The sequence below is a fragment of the Pipra filicauda genome, unplaced genomic scaffold, assembly GCF_003945595.2.
Source record: "Pipra filicauda isolate LSUMZ 115617 unplaced genomic scaffold, ASM394559v2 scaffold16_size7369187_pilon, whole genome shotgun sequence".
Lineage (NCBI taxonomy): Eukaryota > Metazoa > Chordata > Aves > Passeriformes > Pipridae > Pipra > Pipra filicauda.
This window is the reverse complement of record NW_024104207.1, coordinates 1,481,081-1,505,637: the sequence shown is the minus strand read 5'-3', so window position 1 is coordinate 1,505,637 and position 24,557 is coordinate 1,481,081. Positions and strand designations below refer to the sequence as shown.

General features: G+C 35.4%; 1 protein-coding gene across 22 annotated transcripts in view; it reads right to left on the bottom strand.

Moving 5' to 3' along the window:
• AFDN (afadin, adherens junction formation factor) overlaps positions 1–24,557 on the bottom strand; it is a 124,162-nt gene that overhangs the window by 65,008 nt on the left and 34,597 nt on the right. For 14 of the 22 annotated variants that reach the window (XR_003539014.2, XM_027712055.2, XM_027712065.2 and 11 more), the window contains exons 2-12: positions 23,275–23,470; positions 21,486–21,601; positions 19,842–20,005; positions 19,226–19,386; positions 18,065–18,222; positions 12,176–12,287; positions 11,630–11,797; positions 10,057–10,101; positions 4,694–4,788; positions 3,648–3,910; positions 1,979–2,048 (exon numbers count right to left, since the gene is read on the bottom strand). Coding sequence is in view for 21 of the 22 variants with exons in the window: in XM_027712055.2 (XP_027567856.1) it covers positions 1,979–2,048; positions 3,648–3,910; positions 4,694–4,788; positions 10,057–10,101; positions 11,630–11,797; positions 12,176–12,287; positions 18,065–18,222; positions 19,226–19,386; positions 19,842–20,005; positions 21,486–21,601; positions 23,275–23,470 (1,548 nt within the window). In the remaining variant the exon portion in view is untranslated. The remainder of the gene's footprint in view (positions 1–1,978; positions 2,049–3,647; positions 3,911–4,693; positions 4,789–10,056; positions 10,102–11,629; positions 11,798–12,175; positions 12,288–18,064; positions 18,223–19,225; positions 19,387–19,841; positions 20,006–21,485; positions 21,602–23,274; positions 23,471–24,557) is intronic. The other 8 variants (XM_027712056.2, XM_039379495.1, XM_027712067.2 and 5 more) reach the window with 3 other exon arrangements.

Here is a 24,557-nt window from a genome sequence, read left to right as displayed (position 1 = left end):
GTCAATTTGAGGCTTGAAAAGAGATGGGAGAACAGAAGAGAGGGGTATGGCACAGCGACCAGCAGCTCAGTAGGTGTTTCCACCACAATGAAGCGCTGCTTGCAATTCAACAGACCACGATGGCCAGAGAGAAGCAGCTCTTTGTTAACGTACGGCAAGAACTTATAATGAAACTTTCAAATGTCTTTAAAAGTTGCAAAGCTATCAATACAAACTGAGTTGGTAATGAAAACTTTAGGTAAGAGACAAAGTTAAACATATTTACTGATTTAAAACTGTCCATGCTCCCCCACCCTGATTCTGCAATAGTTCTAAGTGCTTACACTACTGATCCAGAACATAATTTATCCTGATCTTAAGGAAACTCAGATCTGCTAGACAGTACAAAGTTTTCCAAGACAAGAAGTGGCAATTCGAACTATGTTATTTTTTTATGTACCATTTAATTTATTTTCTTTCAGTGTCCCAAAATTCTGAATAGGAAGCTTTTAATTTTTAATTTCCAATTACATCAAACTCTACCAGGAAGGGGACAAACGCTGCTTTTAGCAGCAAAACACATAGCAATTATTTTCAGTATAGAGTTGAAAACGAGACATCAGTAAAATATGAAGTGTTTCAACACTTCATAAGAAGTTTCTAGGACTAAATAATTTGCTTTGACATAAGAAAACCTACCAAAAAGTGCATCTCAAAACAAGAGTTTTAGCAAAATATTTTTTTCAGTACTGACATGCCAATCACAGAACCACTTTTCATCACCATATCTCAAAGAACTTTCATTAAAGTTACTGTTACCCATTCTCCAAATGGAAAAGCAAACTTAGAAGAGAGCAACTGTTAGAAAATGAGTGATCCATCAGTGAGTTAACAAGACGTCATATACATTCTCAAACAGCACAACTAGAAAATAAAATAAATTTTCCCAATAATCCCTAGGCCCACTAGTATTTTTCTAATGAGTGTGAAAAGGATATGAAGTTGTATCAGAAACTCTTACTCTGGGTTTTAAGACATTTTATTAGTTTATAAATTTCTGGTAGGTATTTCTGGTAGGTAAAGAACACACACAAGATAAAAGAAAGCACTATCATAAAGCTACAAAGAAAGCAGAGAAACTGAATCAAGACTGTGGCAAGGCAAAGAAAAAAAAAAGACTAACAAAGATATTCAAAAGCTATCAGAGTATTTTTAATACCTACGCTGACACATTAATATCGCTAAATATTTACAAGTATTTCAATTTTATGATAGTAGTAATAAAACATAAAAGGAAATGCATTTCTGGGAGGATTAGTACATTTCATACTGCTGAAATAATTCACACTCTCATTTCATCTGAGGCATGTGATCATAGCCAAGTAAGGCATTAACCATTGTGCCATTTTACTGTGCTCTTGTAAAACGCAATTCTGACACAAAATTTATTAACAGACAGTGCAGAAAGCAAGCCAGAAAAGATTACCACCTCATAAAATGTTTATAATTATGACTGCAGACACAGTTTGTTTAGGCAATGTGTGTACAGGAGCTCTAATGAAGCCTAATGTCACATCCATTAAATTTTAAAAGCCTAGTTAAAGTAAAATTTAACACCCTTTCACATTTTATATAAAACATTTATTTACTCGATCACAGATGACAATAGCCATATGCTACACACACAAGGTAATGATCTATCAGTTTTAATACAAATCTCTACCTGCACATGTCAATTTGGGGAGAAACTACTTCAGGTTCAAGGAATTTCCCTTTCTAAAAAATGTTACTATTCTTGACAGAGAACGCATGCCAAATGCCAATACAAATTTAAACAAAAGCCTCAAACAAAAAAAAAATAATGCACGTGATACCTGAGCCCATCCACAAGAGAAAATGGCCGGGGAGACTGATGAATTGGCCACACTTCCCAAAGTACTACTGATGTTGTAATTTTGATTTAACCTACATATTTTATTATTTAGTCATCATGGAATACCTTGCTTGCTGGTAGTGCTGTTCCACTGTGAACATCTCCCTCCAGATCAAATGTGGTTTCCTGTACAGCTCTAAAAGTAAGATAACATTTAAAGTACATTTTAGAAATTATACTGTTCAACACTTAACAAACAAGGAACAGAGTAGTAAAATTAATAAATTAAAATTCAACCATGAGTCCAGTTAATATTAACTTTTTTTAATACTGTATCGATTCTTTATTAAATTTTAATTTTATTAAAAATATTTACACAGATAATTTAATTTGGAAAAACAGATTCTTAGCTAATTTCACAAAATCACAGAATATGTTGAGTTGGAAGGGACCCACAAGGACCATTGATTCCAACCCCTGGCCCTGCACAGGACCATCCCCAAGAGTCACACCATGTGTCTTGAGAGTATCAAGTGAAAAAATATAAATACACAAACAAATACACATAAAATACGTTCATGGCCTTGTATTCCCTACAGTAGACTTGCAACAGTTCTTCAGTACTAAATGTATAACATTCTGGATAACATAAATAATTCATAAATCATACTAATGCATGTTATTATGTTTATTCTAAAGATTTTTAAAAGTATTTAGTTGTTCAAGCTTCAGTAGCCTTTTGCCATAGCTCTGCAGTAACGCAGTGCTTTCCAGTTGACTATGTAAACCTGCAAGAGCATTTATTTATTGATCTGCAGGCTAAATGCAGAATGAACTCAGGATTTAAGTAGGAATATTACAGGATAGCTAAATGGCTGGAGGTCTTCCTACAGACAGGTCCTACAGCAAGCATACAGTATCCTTCCACATGAAAATAAAGTGGAGAAAAAATAATAATGGTTAAAACAAACACCTACATTAACTCAGCAGATAAGCTTCTTTTCCTAGATGCCTTTCCCTCACTCATCTCCAAGCCAATTTGTTTCTTTTCAAAACCACATTATACAATAATGTGTATAGCAGCAATAGTAGCCTCATTTGGACCCAGAGAAGATGGGAGTTATGTTGTTTTTTTCCCCCACTATACAAAATGATTTTAAGATTGTTTCTTCTGATTATTTCTGTAGCCATTGAAGAAAACACCTGAACCCCTACAAGTCACTAAATCTACAATCAGTATTTTTATTATGCACCTATCAAAAATATGAATATACAGAAAACAACAGGGTGGACTTCTGGACTGTTAGTCCTTGTGACACAGGAACTAGAACATAAGTAATCACACTGTAAAAAGAGCTTGCTATATTGAGACATTTAGCTCCCTATCTTAACAGTTTCATTTCATGATTACTTCATTTCCTTCTAGTGGAATTTTAAAAGTTATCTGAGGAAAAACAGAAACCAGGCTCTCTGAAAACATTCAGCAAATTCTTCACTTATCCCAAAGGTTGGATGAATTTTGAAATACATTAAAGTATTTAACATGAGGAAGAGGAGTGAGCATGAGGAAAACTTGTTTGAATACTCCATAATGAAAAGACACTTGCTAATCCTAAATAAAATCACAAGGTGGAGCTCAAGTATTCAAATTATATATTTAACACTTTAAATGAGTTCTGAGTAGTTGCTTTTAAGTCATACTCTAGTCACAGGCCATTTACAATGCACTCATTCTCTATTTTTTTTCCAAGGCTCACCTCCTCACCTCAGTGGGAAGAAAATAAATTTTACTCACCCAGTTTTGTGTCTTGGGCCTTTGACCATAAGACTTGCATCAGTAGGTCTTTTGGAAATAATATGGTCCTGAGTAGGATCCACAAACTTAAATACATGAGATGACCCAAACTGAACCTTCATTCCACTTTGCAGCATGGTGGTTTCTGAAATACGCTGACCTTCCACATAGGTTTCAGCATCAATGCTTCTTGGGGTTACAGTAACAACTCCATCCATATTAGTGAGGTCACAATGATGAGGCTGAATTCCTGGACCAAATAACTGGGAATAGAATTAATTAATGTAGAATAAATTAAATTATACTGCAGCAGAAATTAAGAGACTGAGCTGCAGCTTACCCTATTTACAGACTAGTAATTTAACTTTGCTTGCTTACGAATTTCACACAGATGAGTGGTGCTATCATCAGTGAGCTTCACTTCATTTTTCATTGCAAGAAGAATAATAAAACACGTATTTAACTAACATGTGCAGCAGAAATCCCTTAAAAAGTTTTTCACTTTTTTGGTCATATACTGTTCAGACTGTTTTCTTCCACTTGCTGTTTTGATGTGAAATCTCATAATGCAAGTAATTACAAGTCAATTAACTGCACTGACATGGACCCAGGGTGCTATAAGAGACTCCCTGTCATAAGCTTCACATAAATATTCTTATTTTATACACTTAAGAAATTCTACCTCAAAGGGATTGAGACTAGGACTTGAAAGCCATTAAGCAATTACAATAACACTGATACGCACCGTTTGACCCAGTTACGAAACAGAAACCCCCATTTTGAATAATAAAATCCTTAAATTATAAAGACCTTACTTACCCTACTTAAAATAATAAAACCCTTCTCTTAACACAAGAAAGGAAATAAATTCAGATAGTTATGACCATTAATATGACTAATATAATGAATTCATATGAAATTGCAGCAATATTTTACCGTTCTAGCTTTGAAGAGTATTTATAGCATATTTTACTAGTTCCCACAATTACACATAACACACCAGAGATCAGACCAGTACTGTCATCTGAGTCTGCTTTTTTCCATACCTGAATGGAATTGTCATCAAATTTTTCAGTTCCAACTTCAGTGACACTTAATTGTAGACGATAAAGCTTTGGCTTATCTCTGGAGTCAGAACCATCTGTACAGCAAGTAATAAATATTAATTTGCAAGTTATTAAAGTTCAAATATTCACACAGTATTTCTACAGTTTTGCAATTTAATTCAGAATAGCAATGTTCACAAAAACACTGAGTGATGTGCTTTCAAGATTTGCTGGGAACTTAGTTGTTCCATCATAATGCAAGAACACTGAAAGTAGACAGAACCTACTTGGAGCAGCTGTTTTCTACAAATGCAAAGAACAAAGTAATCAGGAACTACTATTCTGAGCATACTTTGAAAAACCTTCTCTATGTCCTAGTAGTTTGAACAATACAATTTTTGTTAAACTCTAAAGTTTTATATGGGTATACCAGAATGGGTTTAAAGATTAGGAAAATTAATCATCTGCAGATCTCTATAATAATAGAATTTATTGACCTTACTGAAGTACAGATTATCAGCAATATCTACTGTCAAGCGGTCCACATAACAAACTCTTTCCAATTCATCAGATACTGGAACTAGACCAATATTAAAAGAGAATCTTACATAATGTTACAACAGCTTTAGTCTTAATATATAGGACTTTAGCACTTCTGGCCTTATCTTTATAGTCCCATTGATCTATATTTTCATCTCACAGAAAATGAGGTAAAACAATAAAGTTCATCTTCCTACTCCTCCCAGAAGTACATACTGTCCAAGTAGAATAAAATTTCACAAGATACACTGGACATAAAGTGTACATGATTTTAGTTAGTGCCTTCACAGGCTAATACAACGTGTTTTGGCGTACATATAAATGCTTCCCAGAAAATCCTACAACTTTAAATACTATCAGCTATTGAAGTAATACTGTCACTTCTGACTTCTCTCCAATCTGTTCTCCAAAGCAAAGATGTAAAAAAGGGAGGCTGCAAGACAAAAAATGTCTTACCTGTGGATATGAACAATGACTTCAAGTCATCCCCCAAAAAGCATTAGAGAATATTATTAAAGCCATGGCACATACAGTGACACTGTCTGCGGTAGGATACTAGTCATCTTCAAGTCTTTAAATGAAAGTCAATATAAACAAAACCTCCATAAATCCAGCAGCAGAATCCCAGCTTTACTACCAGGATCTGTTTATTAAAATCAGAATGCAAGTCATTTAACCGTAAAATGGTAGTAGTAAGCTTCTTCTGGGGTTGTTGGGATGCTATTAGGACATAAAGACACCAAGCACAGATAGTCCATAGACTGGTACTATAAATACGAAAGTGAAGTGCTGATACTACAGTAATATCCAGTTACTGAACACAGAATCACTGCCATTACATTAGTATGTCACCCATCACAAAAGAAGCATTAATCACAAGAGTACTCCCTCCTCTAAAAATTTTTCAGGTACAGGGATAAGCCTTTTATTAAAACCTTGTATTTGAGTCTAGAGAGGCATACATTTAATATCACTGTACCCCAAAAAAGGTAATGATAATGCAGTATCTTCAGCAATTTGAATTATGTGCAGTTTTTAATACTTAACAATGTTAAATCAGAAATTATATGGTTGCATCTTCAATGTCACCAAAAGCAGACATGTAATAGGTCACTGAATACATTTGGCTGCTTATACCAAATTCCATGAATTTTTATTATGTCTCCTCACAGCTTACACCCCAAAACTTAAAGTAGCTTCTTTCACTTATTTATGATTCCAAAAATCAAGCATTTCCTCCTCCTACCCACATCCTAGTTTGGTAAATCTGGCACCCAAAAGAGACAAGATTCAGTTTGGAGGAAGGGACCTTTATTCAACAAGCAAAAATACTGGAATTTCAAAAAAGTCAGGGCTAGTTATCTAGGGCTTTTGTACTTAATTTCTTATGGCACTTTCTCCTAAGCTCTTTATATACAGATTAGAGAACAGGCTTTACAGTCTAGTGATTTCACCCCTATACTAAACATACTTCCCACTGCCCCCTGCTTTTTCATTTTTGACACTTTAAAAAGAAAAAATCACCACCTTTAAAATATTCCTATATATTTCTGCAAGATACATTATAAAACATTGTTTTCAAGTGTTTATTTAAGAGAACTTCTTGATCTCATTCCCAAGTTCAGCACTTGTGACTAATCAATCAGTATCAAGTTCTACTAACGTTTACATCACACCACTGTATATCCTCAATATAGATGTATATCACAAAAAATGTGTTTTCACATATGAAATATATTTTAATATCACAGCGTTTCTGCTGAGGCATATTAAGACTCTTGTTTCTATGCAGTATCCATTGTAACATGAAAAAAACTTGTTTTAGAACAACACTAGATACAAATGATATTTTTAATTCCTACAAAAACGATAAAGATTTAAGGAGTTACTCAAAAGTTATTTAGAACACACATGTAATACTCCACCCAGTAAAAGCCAATTTCTACAGTAAAAGGTCTCTTAATCTTGAAGATAATTACTATAAATTCTATAAAAGGATGAAAGGCCTTTTTGTTCTAGGGGAGAGATGCAGGAGGGAAGGAAGGTTGCATTATACTACAGTGTAAAGTGTTTTATTCCCTGTTTTTCAACAGCTGAAAGCTCACCTAAATGTTGTTTGGAATGTATCCCTCATAACTCACTGCAGCAGGACACAGATTCTGCCACACCTATGGCAAAGACCCTACTCCCAAAACATGACAGTCCACTAAGGCAGTTCTTAGCTATGGATGACAGATTTCATGACTTGGTTTATGCAGTTACGAGTCAACATTCATACTTCAAATAGTAGTGTTACAAAAAAACTGTGTAGTGAAGTGAATAGTCACTGTAAGCACATCAACTCAGTGATTCAAAACACAAATGTATATTTTTTGAACAACAGAAAAAACTAAGGCTGACCTTCATGGATATATATTTTAAACATGTTACTTCACCACTAAAAGGTGAGCTCTACACTACTCTGGAAATTATAATTTCAATTGATTTCACTAATGCCTGAAACAATGCCAGGAAATAGTACAGACTTAAAACCAGACCAAACCAAATGATGAAGATCAGATCATAGAAAACAAGTAAGCCCAAAGCTGAACAAAAATGGTCACACAATGGACTTCACCTACTGAGTTTAAATTAGTTAAACCTACATGTGAAAAGCATATTTCCTGCACAAGTTCCTCAGTATTAAGAGTTTAAACCCCAATAAGTTCAGGAGATGGTTGGGCAGATTTGAAACGCCATGTGAAATTCAGGAGATAATTCTGCTATTAAATTTCCAACAAGATGTGCACTTCCAGCAGAAAAAGCCAATGGAAAACCTTTTTATAAACTGTTCTTCTAATAGAGAACAAAATTCTTTCAAACTAATTGTAAAAGTGTTACACATATACTGCCAGTTCTGTTCTCAGAAAGAAGGTTGGCTGAAAGCCAAGGCTTTCAAACCTTTCCAACCTTCTGCAATTCTTCTTTCTGAGTTGTTATACCTGCATGTCCTCCGCATCTTCCATTGCTATGTATTTTACAGCTCAGGTTGCTCTTTTTGTGATGAAGCATGGAGAAAAGCCTTATGGTTTTGCCTTTTTTTTTTTTAATGCTTTGTAATTTTGATTTCAGGCTTGTAAGATCTCAGGGACTCACATCCTGAAAAAATGTGGTTTTGTCATTTTCCTCAGCCTTTAAATATTATGATTGAATAACTGAAGTTAATAACATCCCTGAACTCATCAGCAACCACATTCACAGATAACATAGACAGTATCAGCTATTCAAAGTGCTGCCAAATCTCACTTCAGTCTATCCAGTCTATTTCTATTACTATCAGATTCATCTCAGTTTATTGGTTCATTTCATGACTTGGATACAGAGACAATTTCTCACTACCACATTTAGAGCCACAAGCTACTGAAGTGCATCTTCTAGCATCCAGAATCCAATCTTCAGTCAATGAAACAGTCATACAACCAGCAACATCAGCAGCTGTGGAGAAGTGGAAAAACTGGACAAACTTCTGTAGCAAACTTACTGAATTTGTACAATTGCACAATTGCACAAAGTATGAGTCTGCTAGGTTCCTCTGCAAGAATATAGACAGTCAACGTTTTGACAGGAGGACATTTCTACAGGAGTTATTTCTATAATAAATACAAATATCCTGAAGTGCTTTGTTCCAAAGAGACACACTGGACTCTAGAATACGAAGATCTCTTTTTCACACTCTAAGATTTAAGAAACTGTCTTTTTTTTTTTTTCCAGTGAGACACAATCAAATTTCAAGCTTTCTACTTAATGTTCAAGTGTTCCTACAGAATCCATCCACGCTTTTTAGTTCAGCACACTCTACAAAACTCTTCTACTCTCTAGAATAATGATGTTAATGAAATGAAAGTCTGGATTCAATTCCAAGAATTGAGCACTGGAGGCATAGGTTTGAATAGAGTTCTTTAAACCCCAGTATTGTACTCCACAACCATGAAAGAAAGGGTGAGCAACATGGGCTACTACATGTAGTACTTTTACAGCAGTCTAGAAAACAAAATGAGGAAACTGAGAATAAAAAAAGTAAGAAAAGGAAAAGGTATTTTGGTAAGACATTTCACAATGAAGAAAGTTGCTTTGTATTCTCATCTGTTTGGCCAAACCAGGATGTATCAGCACATTACTCTAAACTCTACAGAGAATCAAGGATGCATAATGATTTGTAGGTTAGGTTATCAATTTCAAATACTGCAGATAAAACTGAACAAGACTCTACAGTCTAACATGGCTAAATCTTTGATACACACCACTTACGTTAGGCAACAACACAAACCAGGCAACAGAAATACCAAAGGATGCTATGGAACACCACGGAGTAAAAAGTAAGGTCACTTTACCAGTGGTCCAAACTATTTCACACAAAAAATCACAGATTTCATCCACTGCATCAATGCAGTCAAACAGTGGAAAGCATGGTTAAGTTCTATGCCATTTACCCAATACACTTTTTAACTATGAATTCTGCAGGCAGATGGATCAAAGAACTTTTTATTTCTACCATAAAATTGCTTGCTTTTAAACCACCCTATGAAACTTAGCTGTTAATTGTAGATGGAACATTGAACTCTTTGGATGATAGCACATTCATGATAAATTTGACGCTTGTTCACAGATCAAATAATTAAAAGGTAGCTGACAAGACAGGTAACTGCTTCACCAAAGCAGTCCATCGAAAAAAAAACCCCAAAGATAAACAAGATAGCCTTTCATTTGTCAAAAAGAAACACGAGATTTACAGCCAGCGAAGTTTTTAGTGACTAATGAGAGAACAGTATTAAATACAGCGTTACCTTCGTAAGCGTGATAGTTGTAGTAGGCAAAGTGATTCCTTCTCCCTGGGGTTAGAAACACATGCAGAGGACCCAGGTGAAGGCAGCACCAGCAGGACAGATACCATGCAGAACATGCGGAGGAGGGCAAGAAAAGAAAAGACAGGAAAGGGTGAAACCGTAGCCAGACAACACTTATTCATTTTATAAGGATGAAGTGCATTAAACTCTTTCAACTTCAGAAACTGGGTAGAACATAAAGACATCAGTACTACAAAGCTACCGAATGAAACAATCCTTATTGTTTAGAAAAGGGACAACAAGCTGTTAGAAGAAAACCATGAACAACAGGTCAGTCCCAGAGGCAATGTGTGAAGGCTTAGTACACAGCGCTGACACCTGTGGCATTTCAGATTGTTTTTCCTCCCTCAGTTAATGGATGTCTTGCTCCACTGCCCAAGCACAACATTTAATACTGCGTTCCATGAAGAGTAAGAGTTCAGAGCACAAGTAATCAAAAGTACTATTAAAAGAATCCAAAATATTAATATGCAAACCAAACCTCACCATATAGAAGAGAATAATAAATTTAATATATTCTGTGCACTGCTAATTTCATCTGGATTAAAAAACCCAACCAAACAAAAAAACCACAAAATACCACACTATTTGACTATGAATTTAACCTTTTGTTTGCAGTTCTGATCAAAGGTTTTAGCATCAATTTCCAAACTTGCTTCTCAAAAGGTAAACAACCGCACTTCAAATTGTAACATTTGCTCGAATATCTGAGTGTACCCAAGTGACATGTAATAGGAAAAAGAGCTGTATATAACTAAATCATCAAAAATGAAAGTCCATATCCAAGTCTTTAAACATGAAGACAATATCAATTAAGAGCACATGTTATGTATGTTGTATCTCTCCTGGCTGTTCCTAGATCATAAAATTAACTGTAAATTACAACACAACCCAGAGAGTTGTAACAATGCCAAAACAAAACTCAGCCTTGCCAGTGATTTGAAGGTCCCATATAGACTGAAAAATGTTTAACATTTAAGTTAGATTTAAAAATTCATGTTCTTGTCCTGTTAAAAAAATGTTATTTTCCATGCAGAGTACTGTCAAATTCCAGGTATGCTACAGTGTACTTGTGAATGTAAAACAAATCAGATTTGAGTAGTGCTCTTCTGGTTTCCCATAATATGACATGTTAAACTATTTTACTTATTACCAAGTTTTAAAGCACAAAATCCAAAGAAAGCTGAAGATTCAATGATTTTTTTATTTTGTTTTCAAAACACTGAAAGCTTCATACTTGCAATCATACTAATAGAGACAAAGTCTTACGAAATAATTTCTCCTCTTCTTGCACTCCAAACATTTGCTGCTAAAATTTTGATATTACAGAAATATTCAGCTCTACCTTTACACAGCTCCAATTCAGGGTCTGGCATCAGAAGAACAACTCATGTGGTATTCACCTATGCTGCCCACAGACGTCCTTGTCCTTACAATGAAAGTCTTACTTTTGGAAAATCCAAATGACCATGTAATAATGTAATTTAGACTGTTAGACAATCAGAGTTCTTACCTGGGCTTAATTCTACCAGGTATGGTAGTTTCTCAGGAGGAAGACAAGAGCCATAGCCAGACCCGTCAACTCTTTCCTTCCCCTTTAATGGCTTTCCTTCAGTTATTTTCCTGGTTTTCTTTGGGACATAATCAGGAGGCCGCCTTTTCAACTGAAAGACTAGTAGTCCTAAAACACAGTATTATACATCCTTTGAGTCACACTATCAGTGAACAAACACACAACCAATATCTATTCATTTTCAAGTGTTCCATAGGATTACTTTTAGCTTACTAAATTCCTGACACTTCTTCAAAATAGTTTTAACTTAGAAATAAATACACCTTTGTAGAAACTTTAGGATAAAATGTAAAACCTTTCTGCTACCTAAAGATGTAATGCTACAAACAGTGCATAATGAAATAGTAAATAACTGTAATGCTCCCTAACATTAAAGGTGCCCAAAAGCAAAACATACTAAAATATATGTTAGAATTTTCTTACTTTACAGGGGGTCCACAGCACGGACCCAAGGCACAAAAATCTCTTTAAGCTTTTTGGACATACCTTTATCACTAGGCCACTCCCTGAATATCTGCAATGGACACTCATCATCATCAAGAATAGTTTCTTTAGCACCTTTATCATCAGAGTGCTGAGCACCAGGAGGCAGCATGACCTAGAAAAGAATTGTTAGTTTTCAGAGCTGTTAGTGGATAATTAGACCAGAGTATTAGGGGTATATCCTCTGATTACTTTTTTTGCATGTGAGAGATAAGGCCAAAGAATTCAGTAACTTGAAACGTATTTTGCTTTCCAAGACTTTTTCTAACTCTCCTTTCTGACCTCCTGCTACAGTTAAATCACGCTTCCCAGAACACCAGATATATATTTAAAAAGCAAAGAAAAGCAAGTTACACTTAAGGTAGATAAGATCTTTCTTCTAGTAAAAAAGTATTACTCCAATAACTCAACAGCCAAGGCAAAAAAAAAAAAAAATCTGTGGAGATGACAGTTATAAAACTGAAGTTTCCTTTATTATTTCACACACTGGAATCAGCCTTGCATTTTGCTAATGCCATTCTGCTAATGCAACACAAGTATCTTCAGAAATGACACCACAAGCTGGCAAAGACAGTGTCATATCTCCTGACTCCTTGTCTTACCCAAAATTTACCTGGTCTACACAGAGACGAAGGGTACAACTGGAGTATTTCACACAAGTGCTTCATGCTGTCTAGCTCTAAGGAAGAAACAAAACTAAGTATACTTTTGGAACAGAACTATGGACTATTCAGACCTTTTACAGCTATACCCTTGCAAAGCAGAGGAAGGGGGAAACCTTGATTCATGAAGTCTGACTCTGAAGGAGATTTCATGCATTATTGCATGAAATCACAGTGATCAAGCACAAATAACAATGACAGGAAGTATTACAGTGCACGAGTACCTTCTAAGTTAGATCTTTCAAAGCCGAATCAAAAAATAAAATGTATTTTACTCCCTCATTTGTAATCCTAACAATGTTATTTAAATTCATAGACAATTCTATTTTAAACAAACTGCTTTAAATTATTCCCCTCTCTGAACTATGACCAAGGTAACACCTTTGGAAGTGATGCAGCTATTGGCTACAGCACCCAACTACGCTGCAGCCCTCAAGAGGCTTTCCACTCATTTGTTGCCTCTCCTCCACACCCATTTCTGCGTTAACCAAGTTCTCACAGATCCACCTCAAACATCCTTTCATCTTCTTCCAAGCAGGAAACAAGTACATTTAAGATCAAAAGTATGTAATCCCTAAAACATTTTCTATGCAAAACCTGGTTAAACATAGGACTAATTAAATTATCTTTAATTAGATTTTCAAATAGATATTATAAAGGGAGGAAAACATTAAAATGTATAAACCAGAGGGAAACAGAAACACATCTACATTCAAATCTTATCTTGTTAAACCGCTCTATTTCACATCTCATATTTCAAAATCAATTATACCTACAGGATAATTTTGATTATCTGATTAAGGTAACACTGTATTTAAAGCCTTATTCAACAAGCCACAATTTTTAAATTCCAAAGCCCTTGAGACAGAAGGTAACTAGTTAAAAAACAAGAAATACATGCTGCAGCATGTGTACCAGGGGCTGACCAACACTGGACTAAGGAGCAAACCAAAGAAAACCCAAATGCAGTGAAATCAGAGGAACAGAGAAGATATCAATGCACAGGTGCTACTAATTTAATCTGATATTACTTCTGCCGTGGAACTTGGATAAGCATCTTTTCTTGGTGTCGGGCTTAAGAGCAGCAATGGTAAACTAGACAAGCTAGAGAAGAGGGGTCACAAAAGCACTGATCCCCTCATCCTCCCAGCCAGTTACCATTCCTCTCCTCTCTCAGGAAGAGCCGAAAACACAGACATATCTCACTTTAAAAAGCATGTGACCTAACCTGAAGAAAGATACAAAACACCACATCTGAGCTTATTAAGGCTAGGCCATTTCTGATTGTTACAATGCCTTTTCAGAAAACATCTGTGTTTTAGGTGAATGCTGTCACCACAAAGCTGAAATTCCTACATTTTAGAATAACGGAAAAACATAGGAACAAGTCTATATTATGATTGAGTTTTGGCTCATGGGCAGAGACTTGCTTTAATTTTAAAAACAGATGCACTTAAATATCCTTTCATGAATTTGCATCCATACAGACTGCTGAGATGAGGCACAGACACTTCCCTGATTTCTGCAACTGCACAGGAAATACAGATGGGTAAAACCAGCTTAAGATCATATCTCTTGGAAGCAGGTTGTCAGCTGACAACCTATGAACTGAAACAAACGTGAAACAGGGAATTAGGAAGAATACACTGTGCTTTGTCCTAAGTGCATTCATGAGCATATATAAATTATCATAAAGTCATTCAATTCTGCATCTATTAATTTAAAATGCAGTGAAACAGGCAGAAAATACAAGCTAAGAAATGTAAATGAAGACCACAGTAACTTCAGACTTAATTTCCAAAGCATTGGCTGGAATAAAAAAGAGAACATAATTCTCAAATACTTACTGTGGTTAAGCAATATATACAGATCAAGTTATCAGATCTGTCCTTAGCAAAAGTCTCACACAAGAAAATCCTATGCTATAATAGGTCTTTAATAAGCTCTTCTGTAATTTTAATGGTTTTTTAAGTAAAAACCTCATATCTACAGTATATTTGAATATATCTGCTTATTATAAATAATTAATCCTCAATTTTCCTTACAAGCTGGGAACACAGGCTCTGCACATGCCCCTAGTGAAAAAAAATACAAAATCCAAAGCAAAACATAAAAAAACCAATAAAACAACTCGCAAAAAAACTCTCAATGAATCTGGCTAAAAATATTTAATGCCTTATGTCTGTAATGACTATTTCTTAAAACAAAAAAAAAGAAAAACCTACTCACCATGAACTGCATCTTTTTGCTTGACATTACAAAAAGTTATTTATGTCTTACCCTCAAGTAAAAAAATAAGTGCATGCTAAACCAGAAATCTAATCCAGACTCTACTTTTACAAGTTAACTAGTTCGCTGCACGCCTGAAGTCTTATGCCCTAAGTGAATATGCACAGGTAGCTTGGAAGACTGTCTAATTAATTTGACATCTTCAGAGATGTGCAGTGAACCCCATATTACTCAGGGAAACTCCAACCAAGCAAACTGAAACAAGTAAAACACACACTGGAACAAATGCCTGTTTACTTGCTGACATAGAAAAGCACTTCAGCAGCAGGGACAAAGGTACAGCCCAATACACTGCAAACTGGCATATGAAAGCAAGCAACTGGCAGGAGAATGACATTTACAACAGAAGTTGTCAATGGTGTTACAAAAAATTCTTACAATGTTCATCTTTCCTGAAACTTCAGGAGTGAGTTATGTAACCTTATAGTGGTCTTGTCCTACAACTTAAAATCCATCTTAATAGTTAAGTAAATGTCAACAGTTAAAGTCTTCTTTGAAGACACTGTATCTGCCACTCAAAGAAAACAAAACATTTAAAAATCCCAACCAGTAAGAAATTGAAGTTATATGTTCCACTATACACAGTTAAACTCAACATATGTTAAGAATAGGAACATGTATAGGATTTGACTTCCACAGAAAACTGTAACATCAGAAGAACAAGGGGAAAAGCCCTACCAAGGGTAAACAGCTATGAGACTTCCATATAAAAGGAGTACCAATGGCCATCGGACCAATTTAGCAGTGTATTTGTGAGTTTCCAAAAAGGGAGAACAGTGATTAAAGACACATCAAACTAATGCTAGGGTATTTTTAAGTTTCAAGCAAGGAAAGTAACTTCATAAAATATTTGGAAAAAAAGCAGATTTTAAAAGTTAGATTTAAAATACTCTATTCATAAAAGAAGGATTAACATATTAAAACCCAAGACTTTATCAGCAGAGCACTGAGAAAGGCCAAGCAGATTTTACCAACTCCAATGACTTATGGTGAGCAAAACAAAGGTTTCATACACTTAGAGTTATAAAAAAAATCTGCTATTACTCAGTGAAGACTACTCATATTCCAAATGTAAATGTCAGTACTGAAACTTACTGTATGAATAAGATGCATTGCTCAGAAAAGACAAAATATTTTCCAGAAGTGCTTTCCAAAAAAATCACTTTGTTTCACAGCTAAGACATTGTTAACCTATCCCAAGATTAAAACAGCATTCTCCAGACTATTTTCTATATTAAACATCCCCACAAAAGATGGAAAATAAGAAGAGGTAACAGGGAACACCACCACTACAACAAGAGTAACTTGCAATAGTTTCCTGGGTAAGTGTGCAATCAGTTCAATAAATTCCCTCATACACAAATATTTTATAATACATCATGATGTCCTCTAACTCTGAACTAAACAGACTGAAGCAAAGCTATCTTCCAAATTCAGTCACAATGTCTCTGCTGTGATTCTTTCAAACCAGCAGAAAAACTGGAATGTCAATTCAGCAACCTGTTTAATAAGATTAATGACTGAGAATCATGAATTGCATTTATGGATCCCACAGTATGAAGATAATTATCATAATTAAAACTACACATACTCTGCAGCCAAAACTGAGAATCAATTTTTAATATACTGTGTCATTAAAAGAATCTATTACTTACAGAAGTATTTCCCTCTAAAATAAGAACCTATGTAAACTTTTACTGTAAGTAAAATAAACTTTCACAGTTGGAATCCTTATTACAGGATAATGAAGACAAGGATAAAATGTCCAGAACTTCATTAAAACTATGCCTAGAATGAAGATAAAACAGTTGAAAAAATGAAAACTAACATTAGTTCACATCTACAAAACTATATCACCACTGCTATCACAGTTTCCTTATTACTAATATTAGAGCAACATATCAATTCTCAGTTAATTATACCACTACAGACTGGAAGCACAGCAGACACTAAGGTTACTCAAAGATATCATAAAAAGCAAATCAGAAAAGAACTTTTAGATCAAACATATATCCACATCCTTCAGAGTAGCTACAAAGTGCAGAGAATAGCACTTACTGCTTTCTTACTGCTTACCAGCGGCACTTTAAGCACTGGAGGAGGGGCAGGGAAAGAGAGCACAATATTATGAGAGACAAACTTTTTTCCCATTCTTTCATCATATTAAGGAGCAATAAATACACGTTTATTAGACAAGCCATAGCCAAAAATGTAATCAAGATTGGACTCAAACAAGGATCAAATGTTTTCAAGTCTCACTATTCTCCTTGAGAAGATGACATGGTCAGAAGTTTGTAACCTTTAATCAGTACTGCCCATGGGACTTTTTGATTAAAGCCGTATCTCTAAGAAACAACAATTCTACACAATTCATTTGGGACTCCTAAAATAATTAAATTCTGAAAACAAGCATAAGTTTCACTTAAACGTTTAATCTTTTCTGATTTGTAATGATGGTAAGTTACTGCTGAAAGCTATAAGGCAACAGTATACAATATACACCTTTTACAATGGAGCTCGCCTCAGCACTTCTGCTTCTGAATGGATGCTCACTCTTAGTTCAGGGAAATAGTTTTATGCACAAATTTTATGTATCCACAGGACCAACTATTAGTTTATGCATGTGTGAATCATAAGCACACCTAGTGGTATAAAACCGCAGTGCCAAGTGCAGAAATACGTTACTTTCAGTATTAACATTTATCTATATAGCAAGGAATAATTTAGTAAGATTGGAAGATTTAGGTTTTAAAACCAAAAAACCTGAAAGGTCACCTGAGAATTCCTGAGGCTGTTAGATTTAAAAAAAAAAAAACAAAACCAAAAACCTTAGTCACTGAACTAACAGAGTAATTCCATTTAATTTGGAAGCTACTGCAGGAAAAAAAAAACCAAACAGATATGAAACATGAGAAGACTGTGTCTTAGTACGTTCACTTACACGAGCAATACAATAATCCTTGGGATTTTCTTTTTCCAGACCATATTTTTCCAGTGCTTCAATAACTGCAAAGTCTGCAGTATCTGTAGTGGACAGCAGAATTGTCTTGTATGGTATATTTGGTTTTAAACTGTCTGCATAAATTCTCAGTGTTCCACCTTGGAAACAAAATGGAATTAACAATGTTACCAGAGAATAAAAAGACAGACATGCAGTCATTCATTGTATTTCTAACAGAATGTAAGAACGAACCCCTTCAGAAATCATTTTGTCAATCCGCTAATACAAGAAAAGTTACATAACATCCTCAAAATAAATTTATCACTGCCACTGGTAAAAAATTCCAGTGATACTTCCCTAATTTATGTAATCAAGTCTTCTTCCCAGTGTTTCACCATGCTTGGTATTACCTGAAGTTAAAACGAAACAGTGACAATGGCTGAAGAACAGACCTTTCCCATCTTGACAGGAAGTTTGTTGTGACCTTCAAGAATCTCCTGTCTCTTTAAAAAGCTCATTTAAGATTTCCCCCAGATGATGTTTTCTACACCCCTAACTCTTTCTTCACTGCCCTTCCATGGACAGAATACAGCATTTGAGGTTTTATCAGTACTAACACTGCTTAATTTGTTCCTTTCTAATGATGTTTATACAATCACTGCTGTTGTATCCCCACCCCATGAATGTGAAATACTTAATCACTGTTATTCACAACATCTACCAGAATCCTTTGTGCAGACCCGAACAATCAGTCCTTTACACCCTTTATTTGTGCTACTGATTGCATTTTCACTTTCAGGTCATTCAACTTGTTGTTAGTACAATAAAAGACAATTATTTCAGAAGGTCTCCTCTGTTTCTCAAAGTCCATCCTTCCTTCTTTCCCAGTTCAGCACTGCTAGCAAGATCAATGAGTATACTCTCTCCCACCAATTTGCCCATGACTGAAAGCTTTGACTGGCATTCATCACAAAACACACTCCTGTGGAATCCTACCTTTACAAATCCTGCATTCAGTTGCACCACTGATAAATTAGCCATGTACAAAAAATGCTGGAGAAAGCAAAAGTTAAGTCAAATTTACAGGGGTTGCTGGCCTTCAGAATATTCTCTCGGTAAACAGTTTACTGTTTATAACTTAACCACAAGAAATCCAAGTACCTGAGTCTGGTCTGCCATCAGAACTGCGAAATTCCTGCATTCTCTTCTCTAGTTTTTGCTGTCGCCGCCGTTTCATAACCACCTCAGGATTGGATATTGTGCGAGTGAAGCTGGTTTCAGGCATATCTTTGTAAACCTCAGCTGCAAGGCGAAAATTCTCACTGCCAAGTTAGTTTAGATAAAAATTAAAAATTGTCATTAACAGCTTAAAACACATATATTCTCATTACTTCACAAAGGATAGAAGGCCAGTAGGATCCATACACATAGGAGCCTCAGTTAAGTTATCGGAAGATGGTTTCTATGTGAATTTCACTTTTGCTAGGGTTAACACTGTTCATGTACCCATGTTCACTTGAAATAAATAACCAATTTAAATATTGATAGTTGCTAGTTTTCAAAGAAAGAAGAGATCTTCTATCTCTTAAAGATGAGGGCGGGGAGAAAGGTATTAAAGAAACTTTACATTTTACCCCTAACCTTATTATGATTTACAATACTGCAAAGGATGTGGAAGCTGAGTTAGCATGTGCTTGCAACTTGTGCTTTTTCTTTTGCTAATGCACTTAAATACAACTACAATTTAATTTTAAAAATATAAGTTTAAACCACTTACATATCATCCCCATGAAGAAGTCTGTCATCTTTATCTGATGCTTGTCGCAATGCCTCTTTTTCACGCCTCTTTTTCTCTTTTTTTTCCTTTTTTGAAAGAGTTCGCTTGAAATTCTGAATTACTCCCTCCTTTTCTTGCTTTTCAGGGCCATTACTCTGAGCTTTCTGAAATAAATGAGTTTAAGACAACTTCCATCAATTTTAGTCCAATGAAAAGTTAGTATTGATTTTAACTTCCCAGAAGAATCTGATTAAGACATATTATCACAAACACAGAAACAATACCCCAGGCAACAGTACTCCATTACACAGTGATGGGACTAATACTCTTGAGAATAACATAGAGAAGGCAAATACAACATCATGTTCCAAAGCAGGTATGAACTGATTCTACTCAAGAAAGTAAAGCAGCAGCAGAATTTTACTTGAATAATGCCTGCTATCTACTTGGCCTCAAAAGATTAACTGAAGGCTGTAAAACATATTTCTGCCTCCCAATAAAAATACTTCATAACAACACTGTGCTTAATCTGCTTTCAAGACACCTGTGTTGGAATGCCACATCAGAATAAACTGCAGAAGGAAAAATATTACAGAGGACTTTTCCCCTATGGTATGTTTTTCTGAGTTGTCTTTCCAGTGTTCTCTTCTCTAATTCCTGTTCCTTGCATACACAAGATACCTGTAATCCTAGGCTCATTTGCCTTTTGTAGACAGAGTACATTAAAGAGCACGAGAGAAAGAAGACATAAATTTTCCTGCTTCTATCAGGAAGTGAAGAACACAGAGAAGGAAGACTGAAGACCATTTAATTCAATGAATAGGAACAGCAACATTGGTACGTGTCATGCAAGACATCATTAACTCCCCACTTTAACATGAACGTATCCTGTAGCCAAAAATGTAGTACAAGCTCATGTACCCAAAGCACTTTTAAAATTAACAAGCTCTAATTCCAAGAGCAACAGATTTAGTGCTCAACCCAAGATGAAAAACTCGCCTTAAGATAGCCCACACTGAACAGCATGTTTTCCATAGCTATAAGCATTCAAGCTACCTAAAATATATATAATTACATGACTTCAGAAGCCAAAGTCTGATCTAATTTATTGTTTAAATTACTAATATCAAAGGAAACTTTTGTATGGCTGATGTTGGCAGGTCTTCCATTTGGAAGAGAAAAAAAATCCAACGAACAAAAAACCTTCCTACAAACAACAACAAAATCATCCACAAAAGGAAACAGTCTCCCATCAGTTTTTTCAAGAAACAGATTGTTACCTAGGGAAGTAACAATTTTTAGTTATTTAACTCCCTCTGGCCTCCCCCTTTAAAGGCTTCGCAAGAGGCAGGAGAGGCATCATATCCTATTTGAGAAAATTTTAAAGTTTAAGTGTCTAAGTTCCCTGGGCATTACATGCTCCAATACATGGATCACAGCATCACAAGCCATCTGAAAGATCACAAAAATGCTGTGTTGCAAAGATGCATTTTAAGTATTTAAAAATCTTTACTCCTCATACTAAAGGTTGTCAGCAGCAGTTGTTTTCAGGAATTAAAAAGCAGAAATTATGTTTTGCTATATAAGCAAGTCCCACACATTTCAAAACCGCTGTTACCACTAGCATGCTCTGTAAAGACTCACCTTTGGAGGAAGTGTATCGTTTTCATTCTTGAGGACAAACCTTCCCTCTCGATCGTCTTTGTTCCAGTTTAATTGTACAACAAGAGGCTTCTCATCTACATCTAATCTTCTTTCTTCTTCAAAAAAAACCAAAAAGCAATAGCAGTTACTTGGTATCTCAAGAGCAAAGATATTTAGAAATAAGTTAAGCTCTTAAAAACTCTTAAGCTTTACTTCACAGTACACATCAGTGGATGTTATTTTGTTAAGTACAGGGACAGAAAGAAAGCCTGGGAAGGTAGAAATACATGTCCCCTTTCTAGTAACCAGCTTAAGTATATTCTGTCTATTTACGTAAGCTAACAGCCCCCATAAAGTAGTCTTGTATAACTCCTTTGTCAGAACTAAGTGTGGGAAAAGGATTATCAGTCAGGAAGAGAAGTTAGATCTAGAGTTACAATGTTTCAAACTTTAGAACTTCATGAGACTTCCAAATACTGATTTTCTTTATTTTAAATTTACTTAAATTAGACTGCAGTCTGATTGGGGCCTGAGAAATAATATTCCAAAAAGACTGCACAAAAATAAATGAGATTAGAAAATTAAAAACAAACAAAAAACCTCCCCAACCCCCTCCCCCCCCCCAAAAAAACCCCATTATGCACATATATAAAACAAAATTTCACTTAGTGTATTACATCTATTTTAAGTATATGGAAAAAATCTGAAAGAGTGGTTAAAAACTTAACCAAGTTTTGCCATTCGATCTCCCTTTGAGAAGTAGGAGACAGTACTTAGGCATAGCAAAACAATAATGTCTTTGCAGTTACTTTTATTTAGTAAGAAACACTCCTACTGATTGAGGCACCTCTCATGCCTCAATCATGTTTTAAACATCAGGAACTTGCTCTGCAAAGCAAACTATTTCATTTTGACTACAGGTACAGATTTTTAAAGAAACCTAAAGCAGAAAAAACCCACATACTAATCACTGTTTAAACCAGCGATGACAAAAAACTTTTCCCTAATCCCATATAATTCACACCAAGTCATCATTCATAGATCATTAAAACTTAAATGTATCCCAATAAATTTCCATTCTGGATCTTCAATTATTTTCAGTCTTTCAAATGGAGAATTTAAGGTAATTCAATCATTTGTGTAAGCTTCTGAAGTACAAAAAGGAAAAAGCACAAATAAAAGCTATTTTCTCCTATTTCTGTCTCCACCACACACATTATCACCTTCCAGCCTGAAGGAGACAAATGGTAGCAGTACCAAAAGCTATTTTGATATCCGAGTTCTTCACAGGTAACATTAAAGGATCTGTTTAAAAAACACAGCAGCTTCAAACTAAGTTTTAACTTCTACTAAATTGAACTTCCCCCAATTTAGTAGTAAAAGAATATGCATTATAAGGCTACCTATCAAAGGCCCACAACTTCAAAGAACAGAGGATATACTCTTAACTGCTCCAATTTAACATTCCTAGTCTCTTAATAAAAATTTAGTCTTTACATACTAGTCCTAAAAATAGCAACTCTCTCACAAATGTCAACAAATAAACAGGATGTCATGCACAGCATTTAATAGGTCATAATCAAAATTTACATAAACTGCAGGCCTGATATGCGTAATTATGTTTTTAAATACCACCCCTTAAAAAAACAATTAGTAGCAATGTACTTAAGGACAAAACACTCAAGTCTTATGTGGTTCAGAAGCTGAGGGCAAACCTAAAGATATTTTGGCTAGGGGTAGACAGGACGGTGGTGAGGATGCAGGAAGGACTCCATGAATAAATACTAACCGCCGCTGACATGCACTTCATAAAGCGAATATTTAGGAGATGACAACATTCGCATGTCTGGTCGAAACTTCTCTGCAAGAGTTTCTATCACATCTTGAGTTGTGGCAGTACTAGAGACACGGATACATTTTGTTGCAAAATTTCCAGCTGCTTTGTCTTGAAAGTAGAATCTCATTACTCCATGAAACTCCAGATCCTGTAAAGAAATAAAAATACAAAATCTGAGTGCTGGCTAGCAATTATAAGGTTCAGAGTTCTTTTATTATTTATTAGTTCCAAAAATATTATGAAAATATAAGACATTCAAATATCAGACTGTTTTTCAAAATTTTCATGACAGTAAAATTAACAACTAGGACACTATAAACTTGAAAACACAAGAATATCATGCAAAAAAAATTAAGTACTCTTTTTTACTGGAAATACTGAGAACTCGAATTTTTAGGTATTCAAATCTCAGCTATTGTCAGGAGAATCAATAAAAACTTTTCTTCTTAAACCTAGAAATACATCTTGAAGACTGTTTTGTTCCTGATAGCAGGCAGGCCTCTGTATCCCAAGTCTATAAGAGTGTTATGCTCAAGGAACATCAGTGTGTCTCAAAGAGAACAGCTTAATGTCACAGGAGTCAAAGAATCATCTTTTCTCTCCTCTTTCCATCCCTTAATGCATTCCTCTCTCATGCTGTCATCTGTTTGTCCCAGAAACAACCTCTTCAAGAAGTTAAATAATTTGATTTGTTTGTATTTTATGTTTTCAGAAAGGTTAGTCTGGTACACCTCCCTAAACACTCTGGGAGGGAAGAAAAGCTCCAAGACCGATACACGGTAAAGAAAGGGGCTGCAGCTGTCAACCAGGTGGCTACATTACCACTGCAATTACAATCTGTCAAGTATTTTCCTCAGTCATCAGAGCCCTCTGCTTCGCTCTGCAGCCTACCGAACTGCAGGAGGATACTGTCTGCTCCATTACTGATCCGAACACCAACTCCAAATTCAAATTTCAGTTCCCCAGTGGACTCCACCTGGCCAGCTCTTGCCCCTTGCATAAATCCCAGCACTCATGGGGCCCTGCACTCAAGGGGAATCAAGGATATTCAACTCTCTAGTTGACTTTGCCAAGCTTACTCTACAATTTAATAATAATTGCTTCTGTCTTCCCCTTTAAATAGATAAATTTCAAAAGCTTTGAAATGTAATGACTCCATTAGCGGGATACCCTCAGGTAGTTGGAAGTGAAGCCTTTCAAAGGCTTTGAAATGGACAAATCCTCAGGTGTCCAGC